This window comes from Capsicum annuum, chromosome 8 (assembly GCF_002878395.1).
Source record: "Capsicum annuum cultivar UCD-10X-F1 chromosome 8, UCD10Xv1.1, whole genome shotgun sequence".
NCBI lineage: Eukaryota > Viridiplantae > Streptophyta > Magnoliopsida > Solanales > Solanaceae > Capsicum > Capsicum annuum.
Genome location: NC_061118.1, coordinates 150,726,627 through 150,743,296, shown reverse-complemented (window position 1 = coordinate 150,743,296; position 16,670 = coordinate 150,726,627). Strand labels below are relative to the sequence as shown.

At 36.2% G+C, this 16,670-nt stretch overlaps 3 protein-coding genes across 3 annotated transcripts; 2 read left to right on the top strand and 1 right to left on the bottom strand.

Moving 5' to 3' along the window:
• Positions 1-1,345: 1,345 nt before the first annotated feature.
• On the top strand, positions 1,346-11,066 carry LOC107839472 (zeta-carotene desaturase, chloroplastic/chromoplastic-like). Its single transcript, XM_047394594.1, is given in 16 exon segments — positions 1,346-4,077; positions 5,101-5,225; positions 5,386-5,395; positions 5,398-5,518; positions 5,824-5,891; positions 6,040-6,113; positions 7,967-8,074; positions 8,167-8,411; positions 8,563-8,601; positions 8,633-8,680; positions 8,777-8,820; positions 8,919-9,075; positions 9,179-9,307; positions 9,420-9,492; positions 9,971-10,135; positions 10,690-11,066. Coding segments are annotated over 16 exon segments (1,854 nt in total). The 5' UTR covers positions 1,346-3,797; the 3' UTR covers positions 10,858-11,066.
• On the top strand, positions 1,458-2,906 carry LOC124886667. The gene is made up of 3 exons (XM_047395556.1): positions 1,458-1,622; positions 1,860-2,150; positions 2,400-2,906. Exons 1-3 carry the CDS (start codon positions 1,458-1,460, stop codon positions 2,904-2,906), a joined length of 963 nt encoding a protein of 320 aa, XP_047251512.1.
• Positions 11,067-11,086: 20 nt separating the features above from the next.
• On the bottom strand, positions 11,087-16,670 carry LOC107839470 (DNA damage-repair/toleration protein DRT102; the record flags this gene model as incomplete). Its single annotated transcript, XM_016682967.2, is given in 4 exon segments — positions 11,087-11,440; positions 15,358-15,816; positions 15,903-15,965; positions 16,167-16,670. Coding segments are annotated over 3 exon segments (1,014 nt in total). The 3' UTR covers positions 11,087-11,440; positions 15,358-15,367.

Below are 16,670 nucleotides of genomic sequence, written 5' to 3'. Positions count from 1 at the left end.
GATTTCAAGCATAGAACTATTGAGTTTTTGTACAAAGGAAAGAAACATGTGTTAAGAGGAGCAACTAGCTTGATCAAAACTTCTAAAGCCAAGGCATGGGAGAAGCTAGTAGGGAGTGAATCTCAGTTTTTCATGATGACTTTAGCACTAGATGTTGCAGAGACTATTCAGTGTTTCAACATTCAAGCCAGTTAAGGTAATGATCTACCATTAGTATTGAAGTCTTGCTGGATCATTATTCCTGCCTATTTGAAGTGCCCACTACATTACGACCTCGTAAAGGCGTTTTTGACCACAAAATTCCACTAATTGAGGCATCTAACCCTGTTAGTCAAAGACCCTATAGATACCCTGCATTCAAGAAGGATATTATAGAAAAATTGGTGTTGGAAATGCTGGATCAAGGTGTGATTCAGAACAGTACCAGCCCTTATGCCTCTTTTGTAGTCTAGGTTGTGTGTGGACTATAGAAGCTTGAATCAGATGACTATAAAGGATAAGTTCCCTATTCCCATAATAGAGGACTTACTTGATGAGTTAGGAGGAGCTGTGATTTTTTCAAAAATAGACTTAAGGGCAGGGTATCACCAATTGAGAATGTCGAAAGAAGATGCATACAAAACAGCCTTCAAGACTCATGAAGGGCACTATGAGTTTTTGGTAATGCCATTTGGCTTAACTAATGCTCATTCATCATTTCAAGGCCTCATGAATGTTGTGTTTAAACCATTACCGAGGAAATCGGTCTTGGTCTTTTTTGATGATATATTAATCTATAGCAAGAGTTTGTCTGATCATGTGCAACATGTTGAAGCTGTATTTGTTCTAATGAAGCAATATTTACTGTATGCTAAAATGTCTAAGTATGCTTTTGGAGTGGAAAAGGTTGAGTTTCTGGGACATTATATTAGTGTTGCTGGTGTTTCAACTGACCCGAAAAAAATCCCAGCTGTGCAAAATTGGCCCATTCCTATCAATCTCAAACAATTGAGAGGATTTCTAGGGTTGGTTGGTTATTATAGGAGGTTCATTAAAGGATTTGGGACAATTTGCAGACCACTTCATGACCTATTAAAGAAGGAAGGGTTCTATTGGTCAGATCTAGCTACACAAGCTTTCCAAACCTTGAAGCAAGCCTCGATTTCTGCATCTGTCTTAGCATTGCCTAACTACTCTCAGATCTTTATTGTTGAAACTGATGCTAGCGACAAAGGAATTGGTGCTGTTCTAATGCAGTTGGGACATCCTATTGCTTATATAAGCAAATCATTGGCTCCCAGACATCAATCCTATCTGTTTATGACAGAAAGCTTTTAGAACTTCTCCTTGCTGGTACAAAATGGTCACATTACTTATTGAATACTCACTTTATTGTGAAAACTGACCAAAAATCCTTGAAACACCTCGTATAGCAATAGATTCCTATAGACTTCCAAGTGGCATGTATCTCAAAATTAATGGCTTTTGACTTCTCAATTGAATATAAAAAGGGTTTAGAGAATAAGGCCGCAGATGCTCTTTCTAGAATGCCTGATGCAGAAGTTTTAGCCATAGCCGTACCACATGATGATTTGTATAACAAAATTAAGGATTCTTGGAGTACTGATTCTGCATTACAGTTGGTGATTTAGAAATTGCAGACTCAAAACTTCAAGTCATACACTTGGTGCAATGATCAATTAAGGTGGAAGGGTAGACTAGTGGTGGGAGATAATCCACAACTCCGAAGAACTATTATCAAACTTTGGTGTAGCAGTCCTCAAGGGGGACATTCTGGTATGGATGCTACCATTTGGAGGTTACAATCATTATTTCATTGGAAATCACTCATCTCAAATGTTAGAATTTTTATTAACCAGTGTGACATTTGCCAAAGACACAAGTATGATGTTGCAGCTTCTCCAGGTTATCTTCAGCCCCTCCCTATACCTGAAGGTGTTTGGACTGATATATGTCTTGACTTTATAGAAGGCCTTCCAAAGTTCCAGGGAAAAGATGTTATATTAGTATTGGTGGATAGATTGAGTAAGTATGCTCATTTCTTGAGTTTGCAGCATCCATATACAGCTCAGTCAGTAGCTAAAAGTTTCTTAGATGGAGTCTTTAAACTACATGGAATGCCTGTTACTATGACCAGTGATAGAGATCCTGTATTTTTGAGTTCTTTTTGGCAAGAATTGTTCACACTTCAAGGTGTGCACCTCCAAAGATCAACAACTCATCATCCTCAAACAGATGGCCAAACTGAAGTGGTGAACAGAACCTTAACTTACTTGAGGTGTTTTTGTTCAAATTGTCCCAAGGATTGGATTACTTATTTACCACTAGCTGAATGATGGTAGAATACTACCTACCATTCTACTATCAAATGCACTCCTTATGAGGTGCTTTATGGTCAGAAACCTCTTGTGCATTTTCCCTACCTGGTCGGAGAAAGTGCAGTTGAGATGGTGGACAGAGATCTTGCAGCTAGAGAGGCTATCATCCAGTTAATCAAGTTTCACATTGCTAGAGCTCAACAAAGAATGAAAGACGTGACTGATAAACATAGATCTGATAGGTCCTTTGAAGTTGGTGACTGGGTCTATTTGAAATTGCAGCCTTATAGGCATGTTTCAGTTGCCTCTAGGCCTTTTAACAAGCTAGCAGCCAAGTATTATGGACCCTATGTAGTTGAGGCTAAGATTGGAGTTGTTGCTTATAGACTTTTGCTTCCTTCTGAAGTACTTATTCATCCCTCACTCCATGTGTCACAGTTGAAAAGGTGTCTTGTTGTGCCTAGTAGCATTTCTCATCCTCCTGTTCTCCACCTCTCAAGTCCTCAATGTCCTTTACCTGGGGCTATTCTTGATAGAAGGATGGTCAAGAAGGGTAACAAGGCTACCACTCAAGTTCTCATCAAGTAGACTGATATAGACGTTGCACAGGCTACATGGGAATTTTTGTTTGAGGTTCAAACCAGATTTCCTTCCTTTCATTCTTGAGGTCAAGAATGTTCTTTAGAGGGGGGTATTGATGCAAGTTCATGGTGTTGAATTCGTGTATGAAGCTGATGAGCTGAGCTGGCAATCAAGGAATTAAGTAGGCAAGCAGTAAAATAGCTAGACAGTTACAGTTTGAATTCTGTTATTAGTGTAACTGCTAACACTGTAACAGTGACAGTTATTTCCATTTTTTTGTTAAGGTAGTTAGTAGGAATTACATTCCAGTTTGAGTATATAAGCTGCAATGTAAGATACACACACTCATTACTGATCATATCAATACAGTTCTCTTTCTTATTCTCTCAAACTCTCATCCATTAACTATCATCTCGGATTAAATCCCTGAGTCAGTTTCCCCCTTTTCTCGAGGTTTCCTCCTGAAATTGAATAATTCTTTTTGAGTGCATCATGACTCAACAACTTGATACTCCTATAGTTGTTGCAACTTTGGATGTCCCCCTTGAGTTCTAACGTATACTTTAGCGAGCTGCGTTTTATTGACTATGAAATTCAATTATACTTTCATTTTAAATAGTTGATTTGTTTTTTTCATATGTTCAGTTGCTCAAGCTGAGAGCCGAGACAAATAGACATTTTTGCCAGTTTGGTTGTAAATTGTTCAATTATAGTTCTTTTCATTTACCTTTCCAATTTCCATGGAGAAGAATATGAAATCCATTTATTCTCGGTAAAAGGCTTCCTCTTGTTCATGTCTTTGTATGGCTGTGATCAATCTGAGAAACGTTAACAAGGACTTGGTATCTGCCTTGTTTCAATGAACTATCCACTTGTCCATTTTTTGATGCAGGCAGAATGTACGTTATTGCAGTCCGATATATATGTTTAACAAGAAACCCCATTTTTTTGATATTTAACACGAAAAAGATTTCGGTTTTTTCCCTTCCTATGGCTACTTCTTCAGCTTATCTTTGTTGTCCTGTCACTTCTGCTACTGGAAAGAAATGTGTTTTTCCAAATGGTTCAACGGGATTCTTGGTTTTTGGTGGTCGTCGTTTGTCGAACCGGTTAGTGACCCCAAAGTCTGTTATTCGGGCTGATTTGGACTCCATGGTCTCTGATATGAGTACAAATGGTAAGTTTATCCACTTCCCTTTTGTGTTGTAAGGGTTCTTGGGCTATGTTTTGAGATAATGAACTGAATTGTGAAAAGGATAGTTAGTAATTCTGTTTCTTATGTGTACATCTTTGAGTTTTTTTATCTAATTTTGGTGGAAGATATGATTTCAAAGGGTAACAAGACTCACACTTCTAGGTTAATATGTGTTTGTGTTGTGATAGATGCTTTGAGTTTGTTTCTTTTTAAAAAAATGGTTTTTGACTGTGCCTTGATTGCAGATTTGCTTTAATTCTGTGAGCCTTGCCTTTATACTTTGATCATTTAACTTACAGGGTGGTATTTGTAACCTATGTTGTGAATTCAGGAGTGTTGAAAGATAGGATTTTTAAGGATGTCAGCAAATTTTGAGGTTGATGGTTCTTTGTACTTTTCTATATTCTTTCCAATCGTAGATTTCTTCTTCGTCTAAAAGGAATAATGACTTGCAAGCTATTAATTCGTAGACTTCTTGCATTTCATATCAAGTTTTCCTTTGCAAGGACTAATGCCAATGCATCAAAGCCAAACCATTAATCCAGTAAAAGAGTAAGCAGCCATAGGTCAGAAGAATGGATTCTTATGATCTTTTTGCTCCAATCTGTTTGCGGTGTGGGAAAGGGGAGAGGGTGGGGCAAAAATGATTAAAATATGAAACGGTGAGAAGCATGAACTCATTCACTTTTTTCCACTTGCTCTAAGGGTCAGTCTTGGACGGGATATGCCATGACGTTCAAGATTTTCTTTTTGTTGCTTCCTTTAGCTATTATTGGAACAAAACATAGGCAACAGTTGGAAAACTAAAGAACTTCACGATTGTTTCAATATTGTCTCTTTAGACACCTGAAATATATACTTTTTGATGTGACTTAAAGATAAACAAGTTGAAAAGAAGTATATAAATGAGGCAAAAAAAGTTCTGGTATACTGCCTTGAATTCAGGAGGGATAATTTCTGTTGTATAAGTCAATATACAACTGCTGAACCAAATTTCAATTGCAGCTCCAAAAGGGCTATTTCCACCTGAACCTGAACATTATCGGGGGCCAAAGCTGAAAGTAGCTATTATTGGAGCTGGACTTGCAGGGATGTCGACTGCTGTGGAGCTCTTGGATCAAGGACATGAGGTTCAGAAACCTAACATCCCTTCAAGAAGTGCTATAATCAATTTGCTCAGAAACAAATCTATTAACCAAAAAACAAAGAAAAATGAAAAAAAAAAGTTGTCTTTATAAAGTGTTTTCCTCTGTGACCTGGAATACATTATGTCTTCTACTTTTCTTTCAGGTGGATATATATGATCAACGACCTTTATTGGTGGGAAAGTGGGTTCTTTTGTTGATTGACGTGGGAACCACATTGAAATGGGGCTGCACGTGTTCTTTGGTTGCTATAATAATCTGTTCCGTCTGTTGAAAAGGTGCAATTCATAGTTTTATAGTATTTTACTTACTGAGTGATTGAGCATGCAATAGAACTGCATTACTGCTCACTGATAGATAAGGTGCATTTCCAATATTTTTGAGTTAGGTTTGTGCCGAGTACTTTTGCCAGTAGAAATGCCCAAGATTAAACTTCATTTGATAGTAGAACATGGATAATGAAGTGCCAAGGTGCCATGATTATCAGTTAAGTAATTCTATTTCTTTTTTCCTGGTTTATGTAGGAGGGTCCCCAGACCCCACTTAGTGGGAATACACTGGGTTTGTTGTTGTTATGTAGGAGGGTGCTAAAAAATCTGCTAGTGAAGGAGCATACTCACACATTTGTAAATAAAGGGGGTGAAATAGGGGGTATGACTTTATTTGTGATTCAAAATCTTTCAAATAGGGGAACTTTAAAATGTGTTCACAAATGACTCCTCGAGGAACATGTCTTCCAATGTATAAAAGTTAACATTGTCTGTTTTATTTACAATTTGCTGTCTATGCCTCAATGCAGAGCTTGATTTCCGCTTTCCAGTTGGAGCACCCTTACGTGGAATTAATGCATTTTTGTCTACTAATCAACTAAAGGTAACATGCTAATGCCGTCTTGGTAATTGATTTTCAATACATGCTATACCTTATACTAAGGATCACACCTAGTTCAGAAAGATGGAGGGGTAAGATCAGATGATATAGAGGGCGAAAGGGGTCAAATCCTTCTCATAAATTCTCTTAATGCAGAATTAATTGGAAGGGGTGAAAGAAAGTAAGTGTGGAGAACATATAGCATATTAGGGCATTGAGGAGGTCCCTCTCTTTTCTTGTGTGTGGTTAGAGATGCAATATTGTGCTGAAAAATTTAATGTAAGGAGCAAGGAAAGCATAAGTGCTACGTGCTGTTTGCATTGTTAATACACTTCACAGTTGTGGACCTTATCTCGTTATTCAATATGGTGTGGTTGATGCCAAAGATAGCAGAAAAGCTTAAGGGATAGATGCTACAGAAGATTGGGCAAGAGGATGACTTGGGGAACAGCTCGTTTCATAATCTGGAACGAAAGATATAGTAGAATATTTAAGGGAAGTGTAGTGTCTAGTCTCTTTTGTTTCATTTATTCCTTTTGGTGTAAAAATAGAACTCCATGTTGTATAGTTAGGTGGACAATGGATTAGATGAACGCGGTTGAGTTACATCCATACGTTACACATAATTGTTGATATCTTCCTGGTTTTATATCAAGAAATACTTTTGTATTGCACCCAAGGGTGTGGCCTAGTGGTTCAATGAAGTTGGGTTGGGCACGATGAGGTCTCAGGTTCAATTCCCAACTCCCAACTGAGACAAACATTAGGTAATTTCTTCCCATTTGTTCTAGCTTTGGTGGACAAATTGGTGGACAGAGTTACTTGGTACCTGATGGTGGTGGGAGGTGGCAGATATCCCGTGGAATTAGTCGAGGTGCGCGCAAGCTGGCCTAGACACTACGGCTATCAAAAAAGAAAAAAGATAAAGGCATGGCCAATGAATAGTCTACGATAACATTACCAAATAGAAAAGCAAAATTTGAATTTACAGTTTTGTATTACATTTCAATATCTGATTTTAAGATGGTAGGAGGAGAGGTTTGTGAATTTCCTTTCAGAACTAAGTAGTCTTATAACTCTATAGTGGGAAATGAAAATTAATATTAGGTGGCGCTTCATATGGAATGCAATGATATTTGCTTTTGAAAAAGTATTCTTTTCCTCCGTTGTTCTAAAGTGCTTGCAAACATTGTTACTTCTTTATATGTACTTTGAGCATGTAAAACAAGAAAGAAAGTGGTCTAATCCAATCATGTAAAGAGAAATAGTTAGGTGCGAAGGGTATAAGAAACGGTCAGAACACTTTTGAGGGCACAATTGACAGGCTAAACTAAAGGCAAACCTGAGAGGACCAACTTTTTCTTCTTCTTTTTTTTTTTTTTTTTTTTTTTTTTCTCTTTTGAGCTTTTTTTCCATAGACAGAAATATCACACACTTTGAATTTGTTTAGTATTCCGTGTCTCGAGCCGGGGGTCTATCGGAAACAGCCTTTCTACTTCTTTAGAGGTAGAGGTATGGACTGCGTACATCTTATCCTCCCCAGACCTCACTATGTGGTAATACACTGGGTTTGTTGTTGTTGTTGTAGACAGAAATATCACACACTTGGCTTTAATAATTACTGCAACTTGCAATTTCATCAGCTCCTTGTTCAACAGGTAACATACATAGAGCATAGAATGGTATAAGAGTGATCTTTGGACTGGGTGTCTGCCATTATTAATTAGTGGTTTGCTTGAAAAGAGGAGAGTGGAGAAAATCAGTTTTGTTATTTCTGTGCTGCTGTTGTTAGAAACCTCGATCAATGCTCATTTTTATGTGATCATCGATAATGTGTTCCTCTCTTTAAATGGCAGATTTATGATAAAGCTAGAAATGCTGTAGCTCTTGCCCTTATTCCAGTGGTGCGGGCTTTAGTTGATCCAGATGGTGGTGCATTGCAGCAGATACGTGATCTAGATAGTGTAAGGATTATTTCCTTTTTTCCTTTCTTGTTAACAATTCAGATAGTGTGTTTCTCTGCAAGGCAGTGTCCACTCTCGGCTACTTGTTTCAGGTAAGCTTTTCTGATTGGTTCATGTCTAAAGGAGGGATGCGTGTTAGCATCCAGAGGATGTGGGATCCTGTTGCATATGCTCTTGGATTCATTGACTGTGACAATATCAGTGATCGGTGTATGCTCACTATATTTGCATTATTTGCCACTAAAACGGCGACTTCCCTATTGCGCATGCTTAAAGGTTCTCCTGACGTTTATTTGAGTGGTCTAATTAAGAAGTACATCATAGACAAGGGGGGAAGGTAAGATCAAATTTGGGAACAGCTGCTAACTGTGAATTTGCAGATGTAGACGTTGAATTATCTCTTTTTTGTGAACCAGTACATTTAGGCCTTAAATTTTCTCTTGAATGAACCAGCTTCAGCTTTTTCTGAATCTATTCTCTGCTCGCAGGTTCCATCTAAGGTGGGGATGCAGAGAGGTACTCTGCGAGAGAATACTAGGGTTAGAATACTGTTCCGCTAACCTCCTCTGATGGAAGCATGTATGTTAGCGGGCTTGCCATGTCAAAGGTTCAAATACTAGGGTTTTTTATGCATATATAAGTACCTCATGCTGCTTTACAAGTGTGGATGTGTTAATCAACTGCTAATGGTGTCTATGTACCGGCCACTCAGAAGAAAATTGTAAAAGCTGATGCCTATGTTGCTGGTTGATAATCAACTATACGATTGGAATGTATCTTCCCTCATTTCCTTCCTTTTCGACAGCATGAAATTGAAACTGCTTTGGCTGATATCTAATTGCAGCATGTGATGTACCTGGAATTAAAAGATTGGTACCTCAGAAGTGGAGGGAATTGGTATTCTTTGACAACATTTACAAATTGGTTGGAGTGCCTGTTGTTACCGTACAACTACAATACAATGGCTGGGTTTCCGAGTTGCAGGACTTGGAGCGTTCAAGGTGATGCATTTGTGGCTCAGAAACAACTAATCTCAATATGAAGTTTTTTAATGATGAAAGAACTACTAATCTATTTATTAAATAACAATTCTCTGTAATTCAGGCAATCAAAGTGCGCTACAGGTTTGGACAATCTCCTGTACACGCCAGATGCAGATTTCTCTTGTTTTGGAGACCTTGCATTGACATCTCCGGTAGATTATTACATTGAGGGATAAGGCTCATTGCGTCAGTAAGGAATTATGTTCTTATCTTTACCATTCTCATTAAATATCCTGATTAGATTTAAGTCCTGGTTATCTCATTCTTCTCTGATCTATTCTCCTCTATGTCGGTGCCTTCAGATGTGTCCTTGCACCTGGCGACCCTTACATGCCTCTCCCAAATGAAGAAATCATAAGAAGAGTGTCAAAACAGGTAATTTGGCTTCTGATATGTGTCTTTTTTTCGTTTTCTGGAAAACCTTAGCTTCCACATGTTCTTGCATGTGTTAGTGGGTGATAAGAAGATTAGTAGGGAGCAATTTATGCCAGGGACAGATCGTCTGAACTAAATATCGTCAGTTACGCTCTTAAGCTGGAGCACGGATCAAATTAAACCATGATTTTATTTAAATAGCAACTCAAGGTTGATGCATCAATTTGGTGCAGATATTAGATCAAATAGTTGGGTAGGGGAATGGAAGCTCATATTTCAGGGGTTATTTGGTTGGTCATATTTGTATACTTAATCCGAGCATAAAATATTACAACATTTGAGTGGCCGCAAAAGAAAAACAATCACTGCATAGCTAATATTGCGTTTAGTTAGCGTCCCTTGGGCTTTGGTCTAGCGGTAAGAGCGCATCGCATGTTGTAAAAGTGGCTTCTTAATGTGTAAGATGTTTTGGTATCAGGTTTTGGCGTTATTTCCTTCTTCCCAAGGTCTTGAGATAACCTGGTCATCAGTTGTGAAGATTGGGCAATCCTTATATCGTGAAGGACCTGGTAAAGACCCGTTCAGACCTGATCAAAAGACGCCAGTGGAAAATTTCTTTCTTGCTGGCTCATATACAAAACAGGTAGTCTGTTTTTACCCATTATTCTTACTTCTTTGATTCGCGTATTCAACACGTGATGCTTCTTTCAAGGAAAAGGGGTGTCACTGTGTCCATGTCATAAAGTGAATGAAGCTCAGAGAGTTTATTGGTTAAGTTTAATGCCACCATTTACCAGGAAAAAGAAGATGATGACTAAAAATTGATCTATTATGTCTATACAAGTGCGTATTCTGTATGACACATGCATTGATAGTAGTATCTGAATCTAATTGAAATGTTCTCTCAGAAAGTAATATTACAAGAAACTTCTTGTTCTTGATTGCTGTATAGATGAGATGATATGCAACTAACGACAATCAGAGACTTTGAAACTTTAAACTATTAGATCAGGACACCTTTATACAGGATGGTAGAAACGGCAACGAATGGTACAAATTTCTTGTATGAAATTTAACGATGAGCTGCAGCCAAGTATTGCAATACAACCTGTGATATTTCATTTCACGGGCATGCAGCACTGGTGATCTTTTGGTTGGTCAACTTTCATCATACGTGAAAATTCTTGTTTTCTGCAGGACTACATCGATAGTATGGAAGGGGCAACTCTTTCAGGCAGGCAAGCTTCTGCATACATATGTGATGCTGGAGAGCAGCTGTTGGCGCTGCGAAAAAAGATTGCTGTTGCTGAGTTAAACGAGATCTGTAAAGGTGTATCGCTATCGGATGAGTTGAGTCTTGTCTGATGACTGCAAATAATTCAAATATAATTCAGTTAGGCAGTGCATAAGAATTCTTCTAAATTTTTGAGTCCACAAGAAATGAAAAGGTTTAAAAATGTTGTATGTAATATTAGTAAATCTTCATAGTGGTGTTTTGAACGAAGAGGTGTAAGCATTGCATATGTATGGCCTTACGATCTCTATTTTGGTACCAAACAAATGAACTGTTCTTTTCATCATGGCAACACTGATAGAAATCCTGCAAATCTCACTATCAAAATAACCACCCCGCAACAAAATGGCATTATTTCAGTAGAATATTTGACAGATAACTGGGACTGAAATGTGGCAACCACTAGAGCATACAAAATTAAAGACAAAAACTTTACAACCCTGACTCCAGTTTTTTCAACTCATAAAGCATAAAAAGTTAAAAAGTAGAGTTCAGAAAGTAGTGTCGCAAAATATCATTGCACTCCTAACGCGGTCCATAAATATAACGAACATGCTGCCATTACATTTGCATCAAGCTGAATAAGACCATTCCTTGATAGAGTGCTGTTTATCTTAGTCATGAATATATTGATCTGTCACCTTGCTCGATTGTCTGCACAGCCACAAAGGTTAAAAGAGATGAAAATGGGTAAGACCTCAGGCAACAATGGTTAAGTTCAACACACGCACATGAACAAAAGCTTTTGTTGACTTGTTTGACCTGAAAGATCGACAAACAAATTAAGCTGGTCATGTCTTATGTTTTCCACCCTCAAGAACCTTCATTAACTAACACATGATGCACAAAATTTTCAGCTCAATAACTATGTTTCAAAGTGCACATTTCACTGTCATCGCAAAATCGCAATTCACTAAGCTAATCCCACAACACATGGCGCAATATTATATTGCACATTAACCATACACCACATAACCTCATACTTTACATCTGATTGTACAGTCCAAAAAAGTGTGTGCAGCACTATACCTGCAAGTGCAACTGACATTGTAGCAATGCAATCAGCGCACAAGAAGACAATCATAAGCACTGCTAAGTTGACACAAACAACTAGTAGTAAAATAAGAGGAGATGAAACTCAGAAGCATTTGTTTATATAGAAACAGTCGTCTCCCACCACCACAGACATGTTCATTTGAAGATTACTAGGAACAACAAAGGGTACAAATAAACAAAACTGTCAAGTACCACAACTAGCTTGTCTTTTAACGAAGGAAATCAACCCGAACGAGTACATCGACATACCCAATCACTACCTATCACATTATATCTCATCTTTCACCTTAAAGATATCATTTAAAAAGAACTCCGTGGAGAAGATGAATCAAGTCTTTGGCACAGATGCCTATATCTCAGAGAGCTCTTAATTTTTGTCTTCAATATGACGGACTTCATTTTTGGCTCCTGCTGCGCATTTAGTGAAAAAATATGGGCTAAAGTGCCCATATCTATGACCTAATTTCGCTCGACATAAGTTTAGAGAACTTTTCTTACGACGTAACTTGTGGGTTCAGAAACTGAACTTATGCCTCTGTCGACATACTACGGCATGACTTATGGGTTTTGAACTGAACTTATGCCTCTATCCACGTAAGTTATGTAGGACTTAAGCCGTATAACTTGTGTTATATCATGATGCAAAAATATAAACTTAATTATTCAAAGTATTTTCAACCATTTCTTTGTTACTTAACGTGAAGGACCAAAAGTAAAGATCACAAATTTTGAAGGGCAAAAATTAAGGGCTGACCCAATATGGGATTGACTCGAATAACCCATTACAAATAACCAAGTTTGAGGTGAACCAGGAGCCGCTATAAATTATGTATAAATAACATAAATACCAACCTTCAGCAAAGAGTTTCTTACGGTTTTAGTTTTCTATTCCAAGAGTCCATTTCCTAATCTTCATTTGTTTGTTCCTTTCACAGTTTTATGTTCAAAGTTTTCTACTCCAGAGTTGAATATAGTTTAGCACCCATTTATTAATATAAGATCCGCAAGTCAAAGATTTGACTTACCATAAACACAAAATCTTTCATTTAATTAAAGGGAAAATTACCCGGATTAGCTATTATTGGGCTTTTATTACCATTTAAAGCCTAATTTTCAATTAATTACAATTCATAGCCCTCTCTTGCCTATTAATTATTCCTAATTACAATTCATAGTTTTTTCTCTCTTTTTCTATTTTCTATTATTCTCTTCTTCTTTCTTTTTTTACTTTTTTTGTTGCTTTCTCTTTAATTTTTATTTTTTCACTTTTTTCTTTTTTCTTTTTAATTTTTATTCATTTATTTTTGTAGTCTTACAGTTACACGCTACCATAATTGTGACCTAAATCATATTTTCTTTCTATTTTTTCATCTTTTTCTATATTTCTTTTGCAGTTGCATTTTCTTTGTTTCTTTTTTCGTTCTTTTTTATTTTTTTGGTCATTTTTTCTCCTTTTTTATTTTTTATATTTTTTTCGTTTGTTTTTGTATTTTATATTTTATACTTTTTTGTATCATACTATGTTATTTTAAATAAATTTATTATTTGTAGTTGAATAGTTTAGTTGTCAATATTTTCTCTCTTTTTCTATTTTCTATTATTCTCTTTTTTTTTTCTTCCGTTTTTTTTTTCCTTTTTTTTGTTGCTTTCTCTTTATTTTTTATTTTTATTTTTTATTCATTTATTTTTGTAGCCTTACAGTTACAGCTACCATAATTGTAGCCTAAATCATATTTTCTTTCTATTTTTTCATCTTTTTCTATATTTCTTTTTTTTGCAGTCTATTTTTTCTTTTGCATTTTCTTTGATTCTTTTTTCGTTTTTTTTTATTTTTTTGGTCATTTTTTCTCCTTTTTTATTTTTTTATATTTTTTTCGTTTGTTGTTATATTTTATATTTTTTTGTATCATATTATGTATTTTAAATAAATTTATTATTTGTAGTTGAATAGTTTAGTTGTCAATATGTATAAATTATCATTCGTATTTTTGTATATAAATAAGTATATTGATTAATTGTATTTGCTTAAGACTAAAATACATAAATATGCAACTGTCTTTCAATGCAAATATATCATTGTGTTTCGTATTTCAAATTTATCATTTATATTTGTATATAAACAAGTATCATTTTGTATGCATATGGTTCCAGTTGTATAAACATGTGTCATTGATACAAATGTAACATTTGTATTTGTATAATTTATTATTTTTATTTTTATTATGATGCAAATTGTATCAATAAATGTAAATACAAGTCTTCATAGAAAGAAAAATAATAATTTTTTTCTAATGATTAAAGATACAAATGATGTTGTCAACTACAAATTCAAATACAAACAAATGAAATTACAAATACAATATACGATGAACTTATAAATACAAATATAAAATAATTCTTTAAAAATACAAATACATCGACGAAAATAGAATACAAATTGTACATAGTAACGACTAAATACAATATGCAATAAACTTATAAATACAAATACAAAATAATTCTTTCGAAATAAAAAGACATCGACGAAAATAGAATCCAAATACAAATATAATCTAAATATGCAAACACAATAAAACCACAATACAAATATATTTCAATATAATATACAATCAATTATAAAATACAAATACAAAATAATTTTAAAATATAAGTGCGAATTATATAAAATATAAATGATAGTGCGAACTAAAAAATACAAATATAAGTGTGAATTATAAAATACAAATATAATACGAACTACAAAATACAAATACAAACGTGAACTTTAGAATACAAATACAAATGCAGTTGTATCAACGAATACAAAAATATAAATGACGGCGTGACTACAAATATGATAAATAATTGTGGTATTTACGTTACCATCCATGACTTGTGCTCGAGTAGTCATATTTTTTGAAAATACAAAAAATATAAAATAGAACAAAAAATGATAAAGAAAATAAATACAAAAAAAATTTTAAAAAATAAAGAAGAAAAGAAAAGAAAAAGAAATGGAAGTTAGAGATAGAAGAGAAGAAAAAAATGAAAAAAATAAAAATTGGAAAAAATAGAAAAAGAAGAAGAAAAAACGAGGAAAACACGACAAAAGAAAAAATATAAGAAAATGAAAAAGAAAAAAATGATAATGTTTTTGGCGAGACTAAATATGTAGTGTATTTATGTTTTTATAAATACAGATCACTAAGCAAAAGTGAATACATCAGCTATGAATTGAATATAGCGGCTAAATAGGGACTGTATTCGTATTTTATATGAATACATACTAGTAAAACTGAATACAGCAGGCGTACATCGAATACAGTGGTAATTATGCGTGAGTTTTCTAGCAAAATGCTTGTATTTTTGAAAATCCCCTTAATTAAATTAGTATTTCTTTGCTCCTAGCATGGGTTCTTGAGAATAATAATAGTAGTACTTTTTGAAGCACCTATTATAATATTGCATTAACTCTAATTAGTACGCAATATACATGCAAAAACAAGTCTAGTAGGTACTTAAAACATTGCACTCACTTGATCTCAGTCAATTCTCCATTTCCTTATCAATTGCAGCATTGGCAGCAGCATGATCCTCATCCAGCAACAAGTCCCACTGCCCTTCCCACTTGATAAAGAAGTCTGTATCCTCAAAATACTTCACTCTATGCACATCCCCAGCTGGAGTAAACAAGTAATCACCAACACCCAAATCATATTTCTCCCCTTTACTCAAATTCCACACCCTTTTACTCCCTTTTAACACCACAAGATCATGCCCGAATGTATGATGATGCGCCGGCTCAACGCTCCCTGCAGTGAACCGCACAAATGCTGAAGTTGGGCTCTCCCTTACTATCAGAATTGAACCACCAGGCATTATGTCCACGGGCTTAAATTCTCTGCCCTTCACCAATGAACAAAGATGACAGTCCCCTGGTTCCGTAGTACTCCCTCCGTCCAGCTTTACTTCTGCACGTTCGACTTGGCCCATCCCTACAGAAACAATAAGCAAAAAGGTAATTACAGTGGCAGAGCCAAGATTTTTATTAAAGGTTTCAAAAGTGCACGCACAAACTAACCGAAGGAGGTTATATTGTAAGTTTTCGTCAAAGGGTAACCCTGAGTATATGCTAGCTCCGCCCCTACAACAAGGGTAAAATAGACACAAAAATGATAAAATATCTGACAACTAAAAGGACAGTCCCAGAGCATTAAAGCTCCCGCACTGCACAGGATCCTAAGAAGGTCCCACCATAAGGCAGCTTGAAAACGTGACCGCCTAGTCAAATGGTGGCAACTTTAATTTTAATATATAGTACAAATTACAGATGGACGGTGAGTACCAATTTTGTTCATTTCACGAACCGAATTTTCTAAAAATTGGGCGATCTCATCGGGCCAAGGGTTTGATCCAGAGGCGGGGCAAGGAGACTTGAACGGAGTTTCTAGAAACGTCTTGAGAACTTCGGAAGCCACTTCCGGCGTAGTATTCATGCCGGAGACGGCGAGGACATTGCAATTATTGATGGAACGAGCGTTACGTGCTTCATCAGGGTTGAGACACGTGGCAGCATAGACGCCGGGGAACTTATTAGCAAAGATAGCGACTCCGACGCCGGTACCACAAGCAACGAGTCCTCGGGTTTCAATAGCAGGGTCGTCAGCAGCTTGGCTAATTCGTCGGCCGATTTCCGCGCCGACAGAGTAGTATTTGTCGGTGCCGAGGTCTTCGACTTGGATGTTGAGATGGCGGAGCTGAGAGAGTAAGGTGTCTTTGAGGTCGCAGCCGAAGGAATCGGCGCCGGCGATGATTTTCAAGGGCCGTTTGGTTGATTGTTGAGCCATGA

What these genes read in the sequence shown, in the direction of transcription:
- LOC124886667 (XM_047395556.1), top strand. Translation starts at nt 1,458, where the DNA reads ATGGCTTTTGACTTCTCAATTGAATATAAAAAGGGTTTAGAGAATAAG. An exon ending in CTGATTCTGCATTACAGTTG is followed by an intron (nt 1,623 to 1,859) that starts GTGATTTAGAAA and finishes TTTATTAACCAG; the next exon opens with TGTGACATTTGCCAAAGACA. An exon ending in TGACCAGTGATAGAGATCCT is followed by an intron (nt 2,151 to 2,399) that starts GTATTTTTGAGT and finishes CTTTATGGTCAG; the next exon opens with AAACCTCTTGTGCATTTTCC.